Source organism: Plasmodium malariae (genome assembly GCF_900090045.1).
Source record: "Plasmodium malariae genome assembly, chromosome: 12".
Lineage (NCBI taxonomy): Eukaryota > Apicomplexa > Aconoidasida > Haemosporida > Plasmodiidae > Plasmodium > Plasmodium malariae.
Genome location: NC_041786.1, coordinates 1,795,882 through 1,814,632, shown reverse-complemented (window position 1 = coordinate 1,814,632; position 18,751 = coordinate 1,795,882). Strand labels below are relative to the sequence as shown.

Here is an 18,751-nt window from a genome sequence, read left to right as displayed (position 1 = left end):
ATAAATGGTAATTTCTTTAAGAAAGTTGCATTACTGTTAATCACTGACCATTATTATAATTATTCAAAAAATTACACTAAGATTCTATAAATACAATAATTAACTATAAGCACAAGGAAAATAAATTATTAAACATTTTTTTATATATAAAAAAGTTCCCATTTTTTCTGTATACAAGTAAAATTTCCCATTTTCCCTCTTTTGGCATTTTCATAGCTTATTCGTTTTAAGGTAAAAAAAGTGAATTAAGATGAAGTTTCCATCAATTATATCTTTATCTTCACACAATCTTTTAAAATTAATCATTTCTCCTCTTTTCATTGAACCATTATACCCTTTTTTTTTAATACTATATCGAAATTGAATAGCAGCTTCCATCATAACAACATGTTCAACCTTATATCTTTACATAACAACCGCTTTACTTCCCCCTCCCCCTATATACTTCTTTGCTTCACTTTCTCAATAATATTAAAACATATAAACTCCTGTTACACACTTATTTTCCTTTTACTCCTTTATTTATTGAAGGTCCTTTTATTATCCTTCATTTCTGCACTAATATTTTTAGCTTCCATTTGTGGTTTCCTTTTTTCATAAATAATCGTACTATACCGATGTAGCTTTGGGGCTAAGTTTCCTATCTCCTTACTATATTTAATAATTTTACACATGTCAACACTATGAAGCTTCGTTCACTTCTTTTTATTTCCATATATGTTAACATTCTGTTCTTTATAAATAAAATATATAATTCCTCCTTCATCTTATAGTTAATCTTGCCAATTATCTTGTTTTTTTTTTTTTTTGTTGTTGTTGTTGTCTTTTCAGTAATATGCCACCCTCCTCCATCAGTCCGAGTAATTTTCCTCCTCGAATTTATTTTGCTCTTCATCATTCGGTTCGTCGTCATAAACGTCTTCCTCATTTTCATCTACATCTTTTTGTCCATCTTCTTCAAGGTCGTATTCTTCGTCTTCCACTTTTTGTTCCTCATCCTCATGAATCTTTTGCTTTTTTCGTTTTTTTCCCCCTTCCTCCTCTTCTTCTTCTTCTTCTTCTACCTCTTCCTCTTCTTCTACCTCTTCCTCTTCTTCTACCTCTTCCTCTTCTTCTACCTCTTCCTCTTCTTCCTCTTCTTCCTCTTCCTCTTCCTCTTCTTCTACTTCTTCTAATTCTTCCTCTTCTTCTCTTCCTCCTTCTACTGCTTCATAACCATTTTCATCATTTTCAATATCTCTTTCCTCGTTTTCCTCCTCTGCATTTTTTATTTCTTCTTCTTCTTCTTCTTCCGGATCGTAATCTTCATCATCATCGTCTTCTTTTTTTTTCTCCTCCTCTTCGTCCACTAATTCTTCTTCATCTTGATCACTATTTCCCTTTTTTATTTGTTCTACCTCATCCTCGCCTTCTTCCTGTTCTTCTATTTCATCCTCTACTACTTCCTTATCTTCCTCATCTTCTTTATCTTCCTCATCTTCTTCATCTTCCTCATCCTCTTCCTCTTCTTCATTTTTTTCTTTTCTGTCATCTTGGGATCTCTGCGTATGTTGATGTTGTTCGGTATGTTCTTGTACTCCTACTATTTCATCTTCCACTTCTGCTTCTATTTCCTCTTCTACTACTTTCATTTCTTCCTCCTTATCCTTCACTCGATTAAATTTATCTTTTTCCTTTTTATTTGATGAATCACTTTCCCTTTTCCTAATTTCCTCCTGAGGCTTCTCAACGGTTTTGACGGATTTCTTCTGCTGCTGCTGCTGTTCTTGTAGTTGCATTTGATGTTGTCTGTTTTCCTCTCGGTGAACTTCCCCTTGATCTTCTTCCGCTTCTTCCTTTTCAGCATCTTTTTTTGTTTTTTCCTTTTCATTGTAGATAATTTTATATGCCTTTTCATGTTCATTATCTGAATCATTTTTCATTCTTCTCATACTGTACTGCATTTTTTCAAGGTACTTTTTTAATTTTAGATCTCTTGATTCTCTCCATTTTCTTAATTTTAAATTATCTTGGCATATTTGAAGATAATACTTAATTAAGCTAACCAATTTTTTTTTAAAGAGAAGGAAAGCATAATTATTTTCATGTATAAATTCTTGTTTACTAATAGACGGTTTCAACCAATTCGGTACATTAACAACACATGTTAATGCATATTTATATAAATTTCCATCATAGAGAGATGGATTCGGGGGATACTTGGATAAAAAGAGGTTATAAGCAGAATCTATAAAAGGTGCATCTAATCTTTTTATCAATCTGTTTTTGTAATATAATAAAATACCTGCTTCACATACTCTATTCACCTCTATAGATGTACTGTTGTTGTCATTTAAAAAACCCATCATAATAAAGGATCCATATTCATAATCAGATGGAGTAAATAAATAATGAAATTCCACCATTTTATATAATTTTTTTCTTAAAAAATTGTAGAGAGTATACTTGCTTGTATTATTTATATAACATTGATCTTTTATTTTTAAATTTTCCATATACAAGTTTACATAATTTTCTTTTCTTGCTTTTTCATTGTCATCATTTTTTATTTCATTATTATTCATATTTCCTTTCTTTTTATTACTCAGATTATTATTTTCATTTCTTTCACGTTTGTTTTTTGCTCTCTTACCTCTTTTTCCTCCTTCTTTAATATTACCCTTACCCTCTTTTTCCCATTCCATTTGTTCATTTCCATTATTATCAGCACACATTTCTGTTTGTGCTTCATTATTCTCTTTTTCAATCTTACCCTCATCTTCTTCTTGTTCTTCATTCCCTTCATTATCTTCACCATCCTCATCTTCCTCTTCATTATCATCGTCATCATTATCATAATCTTCTTCTGCACTTGCATCTGAGTCATTTTTATTTTTATCATTGTCCTCTTTCGTTTCTTGAGATATACCATATTCTAAAGCCTCTTCTAATTTTTTCTTATCAAGTAATGTTAGTCCACTATCATCATTATTATCATCATCCTCTTCATGTACACTATTTACATTTCTATCAACAATTTTACCCCTCCCCTCGTTTAGTTCAACCTTCTCACTTTCCTTCTTCACGTTTCCACGACCTTCTTCCTGTTTTTGCATCTTCTCAGCCTCTACGCTTTCTGCATTTGTTGTATTTGTATTTTTTTTTTCCCTTTCTTCCTCCATTTCCAACTGTCTTTCTACTCCTACTTCGCTTTTTACAGTCAACTTACTATTATCATTATCATTCATATTAACCAAATGGTCTTTATTCCACGTCTTTTCACATTTCTCATTAACAACTATGTCCGTAGTATGCTCCTTGTCAACATCTTCTTCCTTTACATGATGATGATTGTCATTATCATTCAGTTCCGCCGTTGGGTTATGCACTTGGTTCTTCCCTTGTTCATTATCTTCTTCCATTTTACTTCCAATTTCCTTTTTATCTCTTATCTTTTGATTCAAATCAACATTATTATTTTTGTTCTTTTTTTTGTATCCTTTTTTCCCTTTTCCTTTTTTTAATTTGTTAATCTTTTTATTACCGCTATTATTATTGCTGTCTTCTTTTCTCATACATGTAGGTATGAGCAACGTGTTTTGTAAAAATATATTCGTGTTTCTTCTTAAATATAACCAATATAAATACGTAGAGAGGCAGTAATCTATACTATCCTTAGGATGATCCCATAAGGGGAAGATGGTACTAATATTGTATTTATCTTTTGATATAGAAGCGTGTAGATGAGAATTATAGTCGAATAAGTTTAATTTTTTTAGTGTACTATTATAATGTTTAAACTGCTCCAGGTCGTAAAATTTGGCTTCATTGGAGTTTGTCGATGACGCAGATGCAGGATTTTTTTTTGCGTCTTTCTTATATGCCGCACTATCATTATTATTATACTTAATGTTGTTATTGCTAATATTACTATTCTTATTGTTCTCATTGTTATTATTATTATTATTATTATTATTATTATTATTATTATTATTATTATTATTATTATTATTATTATTATTATTATTATTATTATTATTATTATTATTATTATTATTATTGTTATTATTATTACTAATGTTACCATCACACTGGTTGGCACTACCGATAGTACTGCCATTTAATAACTCTTCCTTTTTCAAATCTATATCGTTCCTATTCATACCATTATAAAGATTATTGCTTTTTTCTTCGTTTCCTGCACTATTCACGTTTTCATTTCTGGAACAGCTGCTATTCTTATTATCATGATCCTTAACATTTTCCTCGTTCGGGTAATTATTATTACTGTCATTACTGTCAATGTCCTTGTTATGATTATTGTTACGATTGTTGTTACTATTGTTGTTTCCTTCTTCTCTTTCATCCTTAACATGATCATACTTACAGTTATTACTGGTATTTTCATTTTTGTTATATGAAGGGTCCACATCAATTTCCAACTTTGCCTTCTTTTGTCTCTCTTCCTCCTCAAAATTTCCCTTTCGTTTAAAGTCTCTATTTTGGAGCTTAATATCTTCAATGCAGTGATGCCTATTCGCACTACTTGTAATTGTAGTCATGGTAGAGGTAGCTGTAGTAGTAGTACTACTTCCGTAATTGTTATGTGAAGTACCTTTTCTTTTCTTGTTATATTTAATCTCTTCTATAGTTAAGGGAGAACTACTCAAATAAATATTATTATTAGATGGACAAAATACAATAAAATCCATATCATCTCTAAAGTCCCAATATAATAATCTTGTTCCGCTATATGTACCTAAGATATTAATTTGTTCTGCTAACAAGCTAGGGCTATTAAATGGGGTATACGACATTAACAATTTTTGATGATGTCTATGTTCTGATTTATTTGCAATATTTCTATTTATTAATTCTTTATTTGGTAATTTCCACATACACAAAGGTGTAGCTAACTCTTTAGCATCACAATGATTCATTAACTCTAAAGATAATAGACCAATTCCAATTGTATTTATTGTTCTCGACATGATAGCACAACTTGAAGAAATTCTTGCAAAGGACATTTTAAAACCTACCCCATATTTTATATCAAATATACTATTAGCATTGTCATTGTAAAAATATTCCTGATCGTAATTTTTATAATAATAATCATCACTTTCATTCTTTGCTCCCTTTTTATTATTCTCTACGCTTTTACACGTTCCAGCAGCTGTCTTGTTGTTACCGTTTCTTACATCTCCTTTCTCCCCATTAGTATTTCCATCATTATTACCATCATTATTACCGTCATTGTTACCCTCCTTGTTATCATTACTATTACCATTACTGCTGTCATTCTTCGTAGCCGCATTGCTACCTCGAGTCTCCTTTTCTCCACATTGCTTTTCACCGTTATTATTTGTCCCCTCACAGTTGCCATTATAAATATTATTATCATTATTATCTGCATAATCGTCCTTTGCTTCTTTACCTTTTTCGTAATTTGCATTTTTGTTGTACTTTCCCTTTTGCGCGGCATGATCTCTACTTCCATCTGCCACAGCATACTCATGTGCCTTATTATTTGGAAACACCGCGCTTATACCACCATTTTGGTTAATATAGGAATTGTCTTCATTCGTGTACTCATTATAGTCATCTATTTTGATATTATTGATAAAATCAGTATTAGGTAAACTATGCTTTTTTATGTTACTATTACTACTCGTACTATCATATAACGAATTACTGTCATAATTTTTATAATTCCCATACATCCTTAAAATTCTATTCATTGCATTGAAATCTAGACCTTCCCCGTCATCTTGTATAGACAACATACCATCATGCTCAGGAGTTAACTCATACTTGATAAACACATTTTCTGCTGGATTTAATGCATGTACACAATTATCGACTAAGTTAGCAAAGGCACCAAAGAGCCATTTCTGTAACGTACAAAAACTGTACAATAAACTAATTGAATGTGTGTCTCTAAAATAGTAGAGTGGCATTTGAGTTGTTGAAATTTTTTCTCTTGATGAATCATATTCATGTACTCGTAATGGATTTTCTCCTGTAAGAGATAATAACCATGCATCACCAAATATTGTATTTTTTTTAAAACCACCTTGTATAAATATACAAGGGACAGGATTTTTATTTGCTCTACCTAATACATTCTTTGACTCGAAGAAACAACCTACGTGTCTTTGCCTAGCATTATATATGAATTCTTCATTATATAATTTACCTCTTAATAAATACCATCTTCTTTGTGAAAAGAAATATACATATATTTCATCACTTGATACTATTTTGAGTTTATTTTCTTTATTAATATAAGTTATTCCGCTACAAAGGAGCATCAATTTTTCTATTGTTTTTGGTTCAGCTCCTTTAAAATCTTGATGTCTTTGTGTTATAAAAATACTACTATAATTTGATCTACATCCTATTTTCCCTTCATACACCTCTCTTTTCCATTCCCCTGTTATTTTAATCTTTTTCAACATATTACTCGTATGAACCTTTTCATTATCCGACGAATCTTTATCACTCAATGGCATGGATATATATGCACTGTTACTATTATGGTTAATATTATTATTGTTACTACTACTACTACTATTATTGTTATTGTTATTATTATTCATATTATTAATATTATTAATATTATTAATATTATTAAAATTATTAATATTATTATTATTATTATTACTATTATTATTATTATCAAGTAGTGCACTGTTAGCTATATTATTTACACTTTCGTACGTATTTTTTTCAATTGAATTATTACTATGATAATAATTTCGATTACCCTGCTGACTACTATATGCATCAGTTTGGATCATGTCAATAGGGTTATACAGCGTTCCCTCCATAGAACTAGAGTTATTGTAAAAAAAATTTCTACACATATTCCAGTTACTCATCAAGTTATTATTACTTCCTGTCCCATTTGTCATTGCAGAGGAGTGTAATTTAAATACCCACATGTCATCTAGCAATTTCCTCTCCTTTATATTTTTAGATGCATCAAAATATTCTCCGCCAAATAAACACAAAGTATTTGTATCAGACCATACTAAATTCATTCCATATCTACCTATAGGTATTTCTTCACTTAAATAATTTATACGTATCCACGTATTTAATTGAAATAAAAATATCCACATATCATTTAAATTAACAATATTATTATTATATAAACATTTACCACCAAATATAATAACACCTTCTGTTAAATTTGATTTTTCTCCTCTTAAATGCTCACTCTTAGCTGGATATACAATAGAACAATGTTGATCTCTGGGTAATGGTATCTTTCCTTTCGTTATTCTTTGAGACCATTTACGTGTTTCCATATCTAATATATAAATATCGTTATAATATATATTTTCATTACTACCACCAAATAGAAATACGGACAAGCCATTTTTCAGAGATATCAAATGCGTAGTATGTCCATCTCTTTCTTCTGGGTAATTACCTCCTAAAGGTAACAGTTTATAATTGTAATAAATTAAACTAAATGTTAATGTATGATTAAAAGGAACCTTTTTATGTTTACTATTTGATCCCCCAAACATATATAATTTATTTCCAAATTTTACTATACTATGTCCATATAAATAGGCATGTGGTGACTCATTCATAATTTTTAACCATTTTATTCTTCCAAATACGGATGAAATTAAGATATTCTTAATATTATTCATTTTATATGTCTCTATATTTTTCTTTATGACTTTCATTAATTCCTCTTCATCATCAGATATATTGCTTCTGTTAAGATTGTTGCAGTGCATATTTAAATTCCTAGACGCACATAAATACTCGTGCGCACTCAACACTCCTTTATTGTTATTATTGTTCATACCGTTCACCATGTTGTTTAGGTCGCTCAAACTGCTCAACCCGTTCAACCCATTGAAGCCATTTATATTGTTCATGTTGTTGTTATTGATGCTATTATTATTGTTGTTGTTACCTCCAAATACGTTATCACCCCTTAAATTTAGTAAGTTGTTCATACTGTTCATACTGTTCATACCATTCATGTTGTTCACGTTGTTCATATTATTCATGTTGTTCAAATTTAGATTTTTCTTTTTATTCAAATTTAACAAATTATTACATGAATGCGCAAATTTGTCATTCTTCGCATATTCAAGTATGTTACTTATTTCCGCGGCTGTTTTGCCACTACTAAGGAATTTCTCTGCTTCCATACTTAGTCGATCATTGTTTAGCGAAATATTATTATTATGATTATTATTGCTACTGTTGTTGTGATTGTTATTGTTACTGATATTGCCATTATTATTGACGTTATGGTTGAGGTTATGGTTGTGATTGTGATTGTGGCTATGGCTATGATTACCTAAATTACTATTAGCAACGTTAGACAAGATACTAGAATAGATATGATTATTCAAAAGGGCACTATTCAAATTATGATGATTAAATAATACATTAGGTATGTTACTAACACTAGAATTATTTGAATTATGATTCATAAAATCATACGATGATTTGCTTAAGCCAAAGGCCGCTTCTATTCGTGCTAACCCAGACGCATCTGGAACGACATTCCTATTAGGATCTTTTTCTAATTTTCTAATTATGTCATGTAAAATATCATGACCCACTACTGCACCAATGTACGCATATATCTTTCCATGTGGTAATTCATTATTTAAGAAATCTGTAACTATGCCTCTTATACACACCCGCTGGTCTGGGGTTGTTATATTATGGTTGGCTAACACTTCTAGCAAATTAAAAAGGGTCGGTCTATACCCAAAATTTTCATTATATGACTGTTGCGATTTATGACTGTGACTACTGTGACTATTACTATGATTCATATTATTATTATTACCATTATTATTACTATTACCACTGTTGTTACTATTATTATTAATGTTATTGTTATTGTTATTGTTACTGTTACTGTTATTGTTACTGTTATTGTTATTGTTATTGCTACTGTTATTGTTATTATTATTGTTATTATTATATATGTGATTACTCGGATGCGAATTATGCGCACTATATATTTCGGAGTTGTGTTGATGGTTATGCATATGATGATTCATATTTTTCTGCCTATTTGTACATCCTAATTTATTATTTTTTATCATTTCACTATTTACATTCGCTGGTACTTGAGTTGTTCCAGAATTGCTACTCGTTATATTTTTGTTGTTATTTAAATTGTTCCCATTTGTATTATTATATAATTTACTATTTTTATCCTCATAATTTACATTATGATAGGGTAACAAATGAGATTTATTATGTGAGTGTGTATTATTATTCATTTTATTTAACCTTATTTGTTTTGTGTTTTGCATTTGCTGCAAGTGTGGATGAACTGATAAGGAAGACGTATCTTTTGATTGTGTAGATGATAAATTTGTTGATGGTACAATATGTGTTACCACATTACTAGTACCGAGAGTTTGATTTAAATTACAATTTGATTGATTTACAATTTTATTATTTTTTTTATTACACATAACGGAATTATAATTTTCGTTATTTTCAAAATTATCAAAATTATTTTTGGTATTTTTTACTAAATTAGTAATGGATGTTTGTTGCATACCTGATGATGCATTTCTAATATTATTATTATAACTACCAAACTTGCTGTTGTTAGTTAAATTACTTCCATTTAATACGACACTGTTATGAGTCGTATTATTATTATTATTATTATTACTGCTACTACTGTTAGTGTTATTGTTACTGCTATTTCCACTACTATTTGTGAAATTCACAGCAACGCTCGTGTTTTTATTATTACAATTACTATTATTACTGCAATTATTATTGTTATTGCAATTGCTATTATTACTGTTATTACTGTTATTATTGTTATTACTATTACTATTACTATTACTATTGTTATTATTACTATTACTGCTATTATTGTTACTACTATTGCAACTGTTCGTATTACTATTACTGTTTATAACAGTGGCAGTGCATGGATTGATGCTACTACTCTCAGTAGTAACAGAATTGCTAGTATTAACTAGTTTCAATCTGTTACAATTACTACTGCTACTATTATTATTACTATTATTTGTGTTGTTGGATGTTTTATTATTGTTAACTGATAAAGTTTTATTAAAATGAAAAAGTTGCTCTAGCCAATCGGCTATTTTTGTGTTAAAAATTCTCGTACCTGTGTTTATGTCTATGCCTTTTTTTGTTATATTTACACCTATACACTTATATTCTTCATTAATTTTCTGAACATGCAAGCTAACACCTTCACTATTTTCAGGTATAAAAATATCATATACTTCAGTATTTTTTTTATCGTGTATAGCCTTTGTTGGATCTAATATGAAATAAATTCCTGAATCATTTTGTAAACATTTAATTAAATCTAAATTATAATTTGCAATATTAAAATTTTTATTCATCTTATAATTTTCGCCTTTATGTAAATGACTGTTCAATGAATTCAGATGTTTCTCAATATTTTTTATGTCATCAATTTTTGATCCATTTATTTTATTCATTTGAACAATAACTTCATTTAACGATTTTAATTATTTCTTTCCTTTTGTTTCTTTTTATATCCCCTCCTTTTTATTTTTGTTTTTTTCTCTATCTCACTCTCTCTTTCTCTTTTTTTTTTTTTTTTTTTTGTATATATATATATATATATATATATAATCTACTTCTTTCAAAATGTAACAGCTCAATTTGTAAAATTATAAGCAAAATTAATAACATATACTAGACTGTATATGTACATATATGTATATATCTACTAATACTCGTACCTGTGTGCACATGCTCATAAACATGCAGTGATATATGTATATATATATATATATATATGCTCACGCATGTAGTACTACATGCATCTATATACGCGCATGCGTACGCATATACATACATATATATATATATTATATATGTGTATATCTATATAAGTATATCTAAGTATATATTTGTATACTTACCTATATGCACGTATACGTACTTATACTTTTGTTCCCCTTAAATTTATGGTAATATAAAAATTCACATATAAATGATATTCTTAAGTGTCTTTACTTATTTGTGTGTATATTCATCTGTTTGTGTATTTCTCCTTTGTTCAAAACAAATTTAATAAAAATGAAAAGGTAAAAAAATATAATACACATAAAACAATTACAATAATTCTTTTATTACAAAATGAAATAGGGTACACACATATATATATACACATATATGTTCATATGTTGAACAAATTAACACATGTTTAGGTCGTGAAATGAAAAAAAAACTCTTTCAAAATAGGAGTTAAAATATTTATATGGTTTAAATTCCCAAGGGGGTGAAATGAGAAAAAAAAAAAGAAGGAAAGTAAAAATATCTTAGTAAATATGTAAACAAATTTACAACATGGGAAAAGGTATATATACACATACATACATATATATATATACGAATGCATATAATTTCTTTTTTTTTTAATTTTCCTTGTTCAAAATATACAGCATAAAATCTTAATATTGCTTGAAGACATATTTGCGCAAAAAAAAATATATTGTTTATATGGTTACAATATTTACAAGTTTTATGCATAATTTTCAAAATTTCTTCAACAGCACATGTAAATTTACTTTAAATATATATATGTGTAGATTATATTGTATATAAGTTTACATGTATATAAATTGGTTCATACGTACATGTATATATATATATATATATATATATATACGTAAACATAAATTTTATTTTTATGTATGGTTTTTTTTTTTTTTTAACTTCTTTTAAAATATACATAAATATTATTTAAAAGTAATTTTTAATGTAACAAAATTGAAATTATCAAAATAAAAAAAAAATAAAATAGAATAAGGGTAATAATAAAATTCTCATTTTATATATACATTAATCAAAATGTATATATAAGTTCACAGGTAAGGAGATAAAAATGGTAAAAATAAATAAAAGGAAAAATGATATTAATTACATATATTTATATATATATACATATATGCACATATTAACTTTATATTATTACATGAATGGTTATTTAGCACTTAATTTTAAAAATAAATTTGCTACAATTTTAACAGTTCACATAATTTCTTAACAAAACTCCTAGGAGTTTTATGTAACTGTTTTATTATAGTGCATATATATATATATGTATATATACATAATATAAATATACATGCGTTTTTCCTTAATACAAGTTCATGCATAAGAATTGTTCATATGTATAGCAGTAAAAATATATGCTCAATATACACATATATATATATATATATATATATATTCATACATATACACAATAATTTTTTCCTTTAACATACGAATATACACATACACATTTAATTATCTATTTTCCTTTAATGTTATAATTTTGCATTTGACGGTGTAAAAATAAGCATAAATTTGCACAATAAATCATTGAAGATGAAAAAAAAAAATTAACGTCATAAAAAAATATATATTTTTAAAACACAACATATAAAGTTGCATTTATATATGTACAATATATATATATATAAATGTACATGTATATATATGAATATATATGTATAAATATGAATGTACGTGCATATATGTATAAAGGCATAGTATATATATGAACATATATGTTCATATATAAAAATATAAGTATATATAAGAAAAAAAATATATATATAAGAAAAAATATATATATATAAGAAAAAATATATATATATAAGAAAAAATATATACATAAGAAAATATATGTATATATCTGTATATATTCACATATATAACACTTAAAAAAGAAACAACCTTAAAATAATATTTTATTTTGAAGTATCATTTAAAAAAAAAAATAAATAAAAAAAAATAATAATAATAATAATAATTTGTGTTTTCCATAAATAACAGTTGGGAAAAAAGACTTCATGAAATTAAAAAAAAAAAAAAAATTAAAATTTATCATCTATTTTTTTATATAAAAATTCTCGATCACTATTCAGTGCTTTTAATTACATATAATAAATATATATATATATATATGTATATATATATATATATATATATATATATATAACATTATATATATGTATTTTAACTTCATCAATTTTTTTCCATTTTTATAATTTGTCATATCAACATAGTATTTCATAATTACATTTGTTATATATATATATATTATATATATATATATATATATAAATAATAATTATTTAAAAGTGCTATTTTCGTTTTACTTATATATGTATAATATGTTTTCAAAATTTTAATAAAAAGATAAAAAAAAACTTACATAAAATGGTAAAAATTTGAAAATATAAAAATAATATTTCAAGAAAAAAATATATAATCTCAATTTACAATTTTATATGTATTTTAAAAAAAAAAAAAAAAACGATTATGCATATTGCTCTTAATACATTTTTAATCTGTAATTTTTTATTTTTACTATCATAATTTTTTAAGTGCACATATAACAAAATAATATTATACTTATATTGATATTTGTATACTTAAATAATCAAATTGGATGTATATATATATTTATATATATGTACATATGTTATTTAAATATAATATTATTTATAAAATGATAATTCATTTATTATGTAAAAGAAAAAGTTAAAAAAATATATGCTTTTATAAAAAAATTATCAGGTGGGGAGGGGTTAGTTTTTTTTTTTTTTCATGTGCCTTTATTTTTTTAATATATATATATATAATATACATTACATTTATCATATATATATATATATGCATACATATAATATGATGATACATAAAATGTTGGAATTTTTGGTAATCCCATATTTGTTGTAAAGAGAAAATAATATACACAAAAAAAAAAAAAAAAAAAAAAAAAATCGTAAAATTTGTATTTTATCATAATTGAAGTTGAAAGGAACAAGTTTATTTGTCGTTATGCAGGAGTAAATAAAATGTGCACTAAAATTATTTTTATTGTTACATAGGAAAAATTTTTTTCTTAGTTAATTTCTTTCATATTTTTGCTAATATAAGTTTCTTGCTTGGTATAGTTAAAATATTTTTTTTTTTTCTCATTAACAAGCGTATATTATATACAAGTAATACAATATAAACATATATGCATACATATGTATACATATATATATGTACATATATGCATATATATGTTAGATTCTAAATTTACATGCAATGATATATCATAAATGAAAAAATATTGTCAAGACGGCAAAAGAGAAATTAAAAAATAATGGAAAAAGATATGGAAATAAAAAAAAAGATCTTGTTTTCATTTTAACGTTAACTGTTAAACTGACCTTTCATAGCTAAGTTATATTTTTCTTAAACTTCTTTTTTTAAAAATTTTTCCAACACCTATAATGCATAGAAATTTATATATAATGTATACATAAATATATAGGTAATATGCATATATATATATATATATATATATATATATATATATATATAACGTGTATATTTTATGTATTATATAAATATATATATCATATGTACGTATGCATATCTATATATATATGTATGCATATACAAGAAAATATGAAAAATAATATAGCTATATATTGGACCCTTTTTAACAATATGTATCATATATATTTATATGTATATAAATATGCGTAATATATTTTTAGTGCTTAAAAATAAAATGGTGTGTTGTAAAGACGAATAATTGTGATTATAAATAAAAATAAAATTTGAATTTATAATTTATCGCGAAAATATATTTTGATATATATATTTTTATGTATTATACATTATGCTAGCAAAATGAACAAAGGGGTATCTACAAAATATGTTATTCTGATATAAACTTTCATAAAAATGTTATCCAAAAAAAAAAAAAAAATAAATAAATAAATAGTTAAAAGGTGATATAAAGATAAAATAAAGGTAATAGGAAAATTGTTTAAAAAAAAACTAAGTCAAATTTTTTTCGTTTTAGTATTCTCTTTCGAAGTAAGAAAATTATTAATATGTAAATAATTTTTGAGCCTTGTATTTATATATATGTAAATGAACTTCGTATATTTGTGATATGTTTATTTTCTTTTTAATTCTATACATTACATAAATGTATAATTATAAGAAAAAAAAAAAAAAAAAAAAAAAGTTGTATTGCTGTGATATGCTTAAGTATATAGAAGTGCATAACTCTAGTTTTAGGATACGGAAACACAGTGCAGTTCTGTACATTCTGCTATTTTTTCATCATCTTTATTGTTACCCTATATTACATATATATATATATATATACAGATGATTATGTTCTATATTTTTTACAATATTGTCTTACACAATTATTTGATTAATTTGCTGTGTTTTGAGTTTTACTGTGGAGTAATCATTTTTTTTTACAGTCCAAACTTTTATTCGTCATTTTTTACATTTTAGTTTTTCAAGATATTTTTTTTTTTATAACATCCTTACGTATTAATTTAAAATTATGCTTCTTTTTTTTAAGAACCTTTCCCTTTTTATTTGTATTATTATATGCTTTTCTTACTATTTGAAGTTTTGTTTGTTTTTATTTGAACACTTTAAATGTAAGTATTTACTATCATTATTTTTCTTCTTTTTTATCTGTTATACTTTGTAAGTATGTCGCTGTCAAAGGACAACCGTCTCATTTTTATGTTATATTATTATGCACATATTTATATACATATTTATGCATTTATGTATAAATATATGTATGAACACATGTATGAACATGTATATGCTTATGTTTGCATAGAACATTAATATTTACTACTGTTTCTAAAAGAAAATTCTTTAAACGAAAGGTAATTGTATGACATTTTTAACAATCTTTTATTATAACTCATCAATATAGTTTTTTAACTGTAAGGTCGTTTTTACTGCATTTGTTAGTTTTAATGAATAGCTTTTTTTGAAAAACAGAAAAAAGTCTTGTAATTTACATATATATATATATATATATATGTATATTTATGTGTAAACAGAAATATATATTTGCTCTTTTTTTTTTTAAAAAAAAGACAATTTTATGGGCAAAAAAGACAACTCCACTGAATATTCAATTCAAACGTCAATTTATTTCAAGTTTAATTTATACATAATCGTCTTATATTTGTAAGGTAATCAAATGCCTAAAATTTAACTGTTTATTATTGGTAAATGGAAAAATTTAATTAAATATAAGATAAAGTTTTCATATATTGATGGAAGAAAACTTTTTTTGTAACTTAGTAATTTTTCCAAAAAGATGAAAACATATTTCTTCAAAAATAAACATTTCTTTATTTTTTCCTTGCATTTGTTATTAATTGCAATTTAATAAAACATTTTTATTTTATCATATAAATTCAGAAACTTAGCTTTTTGGTAATTTTGTAATATCCATCATATTCATATAACAAATAATTAATAGGGTATTATTCAAAATTTTTAATTCTACGAAATGTTAAGTATTACGTAATTATAAGTAATTCCAAATAAGTTATACTTTTTTTTTTTTTTTTAGTTACAGTCTGTTATGCATCAGCAAATGCTGCAAATTGTATAAAAGTAGAAGAAATTTTATCTTGTCGAATTATGAAAAAACAAGAGATAATTACGTAATTAAATAAATAAATACACTGCTAATTATGTATATGTACTCCTTTTATATATTTTAATTTTATCCTCGAAACAAAGTTAATATTTTAAAATTATAATATTATTTCATGTACAATATATATAGTAAGGTTTAGCCTTATTTGTTCCAGTTTATTTTTACACATTTATTTTATATACATATAATAAAGTATACTGATAAAATAATTAAAAATAAATGCTTGCGATATGAGCATATATTTTCAACTTTTTATCCTTTTTTATTTTTTTATTTTTTTTTTTTGTATATATTGACATATCCCTTGTATATATTAAAAAACAGTGATTAATAAACGTATATTTTCATTTTTTGAAGAAGAGAAAATGCGCACTTTTCTGGAAGCATGGCATGTGCACTTATACATATGAATTTTTGAAGTATATTATTTTTATGTTTGCCAGAAAGTAATTTAAAAGGTGTATATCATTATGCTTAAAATGGAAGAACACAGTAGTACTTTAATTTTAAGCCGAAAAGTTCAGTATATTATGTACAGATGAGAATTTTTATTGTTTTTTCTGTTACAGCTTTTTAAGCAGAGCAATTCTTGCTGCATAATATTTTCATTTAAAAAAAAAAAAAAAAAAATTAAGTGAAATAATTGAAATTGCCATGGGAACGAAGGGCAATGAAGGTACTTTGTAAGATACACTTGTTTATAAACACATTAGCGAATGCTTAATTTTCATATGCTCTTGTAAAAAAGCCATATTCTCTACACAATATATAGCCTAGTATACATATATATATCTATGGAAATTGTACACATATGTATATATACATATATGTACAATTTAACAACAGCTGTTCCGATTCCTTGTACCTTAACTGCTTAAAGAATCGTAAAAAACATTTTAGCTATGGGGCTTGCTGTTCATGCTCAGTGAAAAAAAAAGGGGCAAAGAGGAAAGGACAAATAGTAAAAGAGCGAAGATCAAAAAACGAAAGAATAAAAGTTATGTGAAATAAATTATAAAACCTTTTAACTTTTGTTTTTGTTCCTATTTTTCTCCCCCGCCCTTATTATGATAAAGAAGCGAAAATTAAAAGTCGACAGTAGGAGTAAAAGAATTCCTTTAGAAAAAGAAGAAGAGTTAAAAACTAAAAGCGATGATAATAGTGGAGAAAATGAGCAAGAGGATAAACTATTCAAATTAGGAGCATCAAAGAATCTTAAATTACTTCAAAATATAAGATTGAAAAAGAAAGGAATAAATGCTGAAAACTTAAGTTATGAATCAAAAATATTAGAGAAAGATGAAAAGGAAAATAAATTATTGGAAAAACAATTTACAAAAAACATTACGGAAAAGGAAATAGAAGAAGCGCATATAGAATCTTTTATTAAAAATAATATGAAGGAATTTTTTGAAGAAGAGGAACATAAGAAAAAGAAAGGAGAAGATGCAAAAGAAGAGTCATATAAAGAAGAGCAGAAACAAGATCAGGGAAACACTATCAACGATTTGTATAAATTATCAGACCATTTAAAAGTTAAGAGTTCAATTAACAACTCGGAAAAGTTAAATTGTATTACAGGAATAACTGAAATGCCTTTACCTTTAGAAATAAAATTGAAAAATATTGAAGAAAATGAAAAAATCAAAAGAAAACTTTTAAAAAAAGCAAAATTTATGAACACAAAAAAATAATTTAATTTCTTTTTTCTTTTTTTTGTATACTTTTATAAAAGGAGCCTACTGATTAATTTTTACATATTAAATGCATATATTAAGAAGCAGTCATATTTAAGTGGATAGAAAGTTTGGAAATTATAAAGTGGTATAATTAATTAATTTGAATATTGGAAATTATCCATTAATATGATCATAGGAATTAAGTAAAATTTTATCGTAATGTACAAAATTAAAAAAAAAAAAAAAAAAAATTTCAAGTTAAAATTTTTGTCTATTTTTGAAAATTCGTATATGTATATGTTTTATTCATTTGGTGTTCTTCATTTTGTGCTTTTCTTTATTTTGCATTTTTCTTCATTTTGCATTATTCGCCCCTTTTTTTTTTCCTTTTTTTTCGTATCTTTTTACATTGTTTTTCTCCACTGAAACATGGTAACATGATGTGGCAGTTTTCTCTTATTCGTCCTACATTTTCTTACGTTTTATTTTAACCTTATAATTTGAAGTTTTTTTTTTCGTTAAAAATGGGCTTATTCTTATGTTGAAATGAAAATTTAATACAGCTGAATAAAGAAAAAGG

At 25.4% G+C, this 18,751-nt stretch overlaps 2 protein-coding genes across 2 annotated transcripts; one reads left to right on the top strand and one right to left on the bottom strand.

Moving 5' to 3' along the window:
* Window positions 1-851: 851 nt before the first annotated feature.
* On the bottom strand, window positions 852-10,472 carry PmUG01_12048800 (conserved Plasmodium protein, unknown function; the record flags this gene model as incomplete). Its single annotated transcript, XM_029006707.1, has 1 exon — window positions 852-10,472. The coding sequence occupies one exon, from the start codon at window positions 10,470-10,472 to the stop codon at window positions 852-854; it is 9,621 nt and encodes a 3,206-aa protein (XP_028863169.1).
* A 7,087-nt stretch (window positions 10,473-17,559) lies between these two features.
* Window positions 17,560-18,186, top strand: PmUG01_12048700 (conserved protein, unknown function; the record flags this gene model as incomplete). The annotated part of the gene is made up of 1 exon (XM_029006706.1): window positions 17,560-18,186. One exon carries the CDS (start codon window positions 17,560-17,562, stop codon window positions 18,184-18,186), a length of 627 nt encoding a protein of 208 aa, XP_028863168.1.
* Window positions 18,187-18,751: the final 565 nt, after the last annotated feature.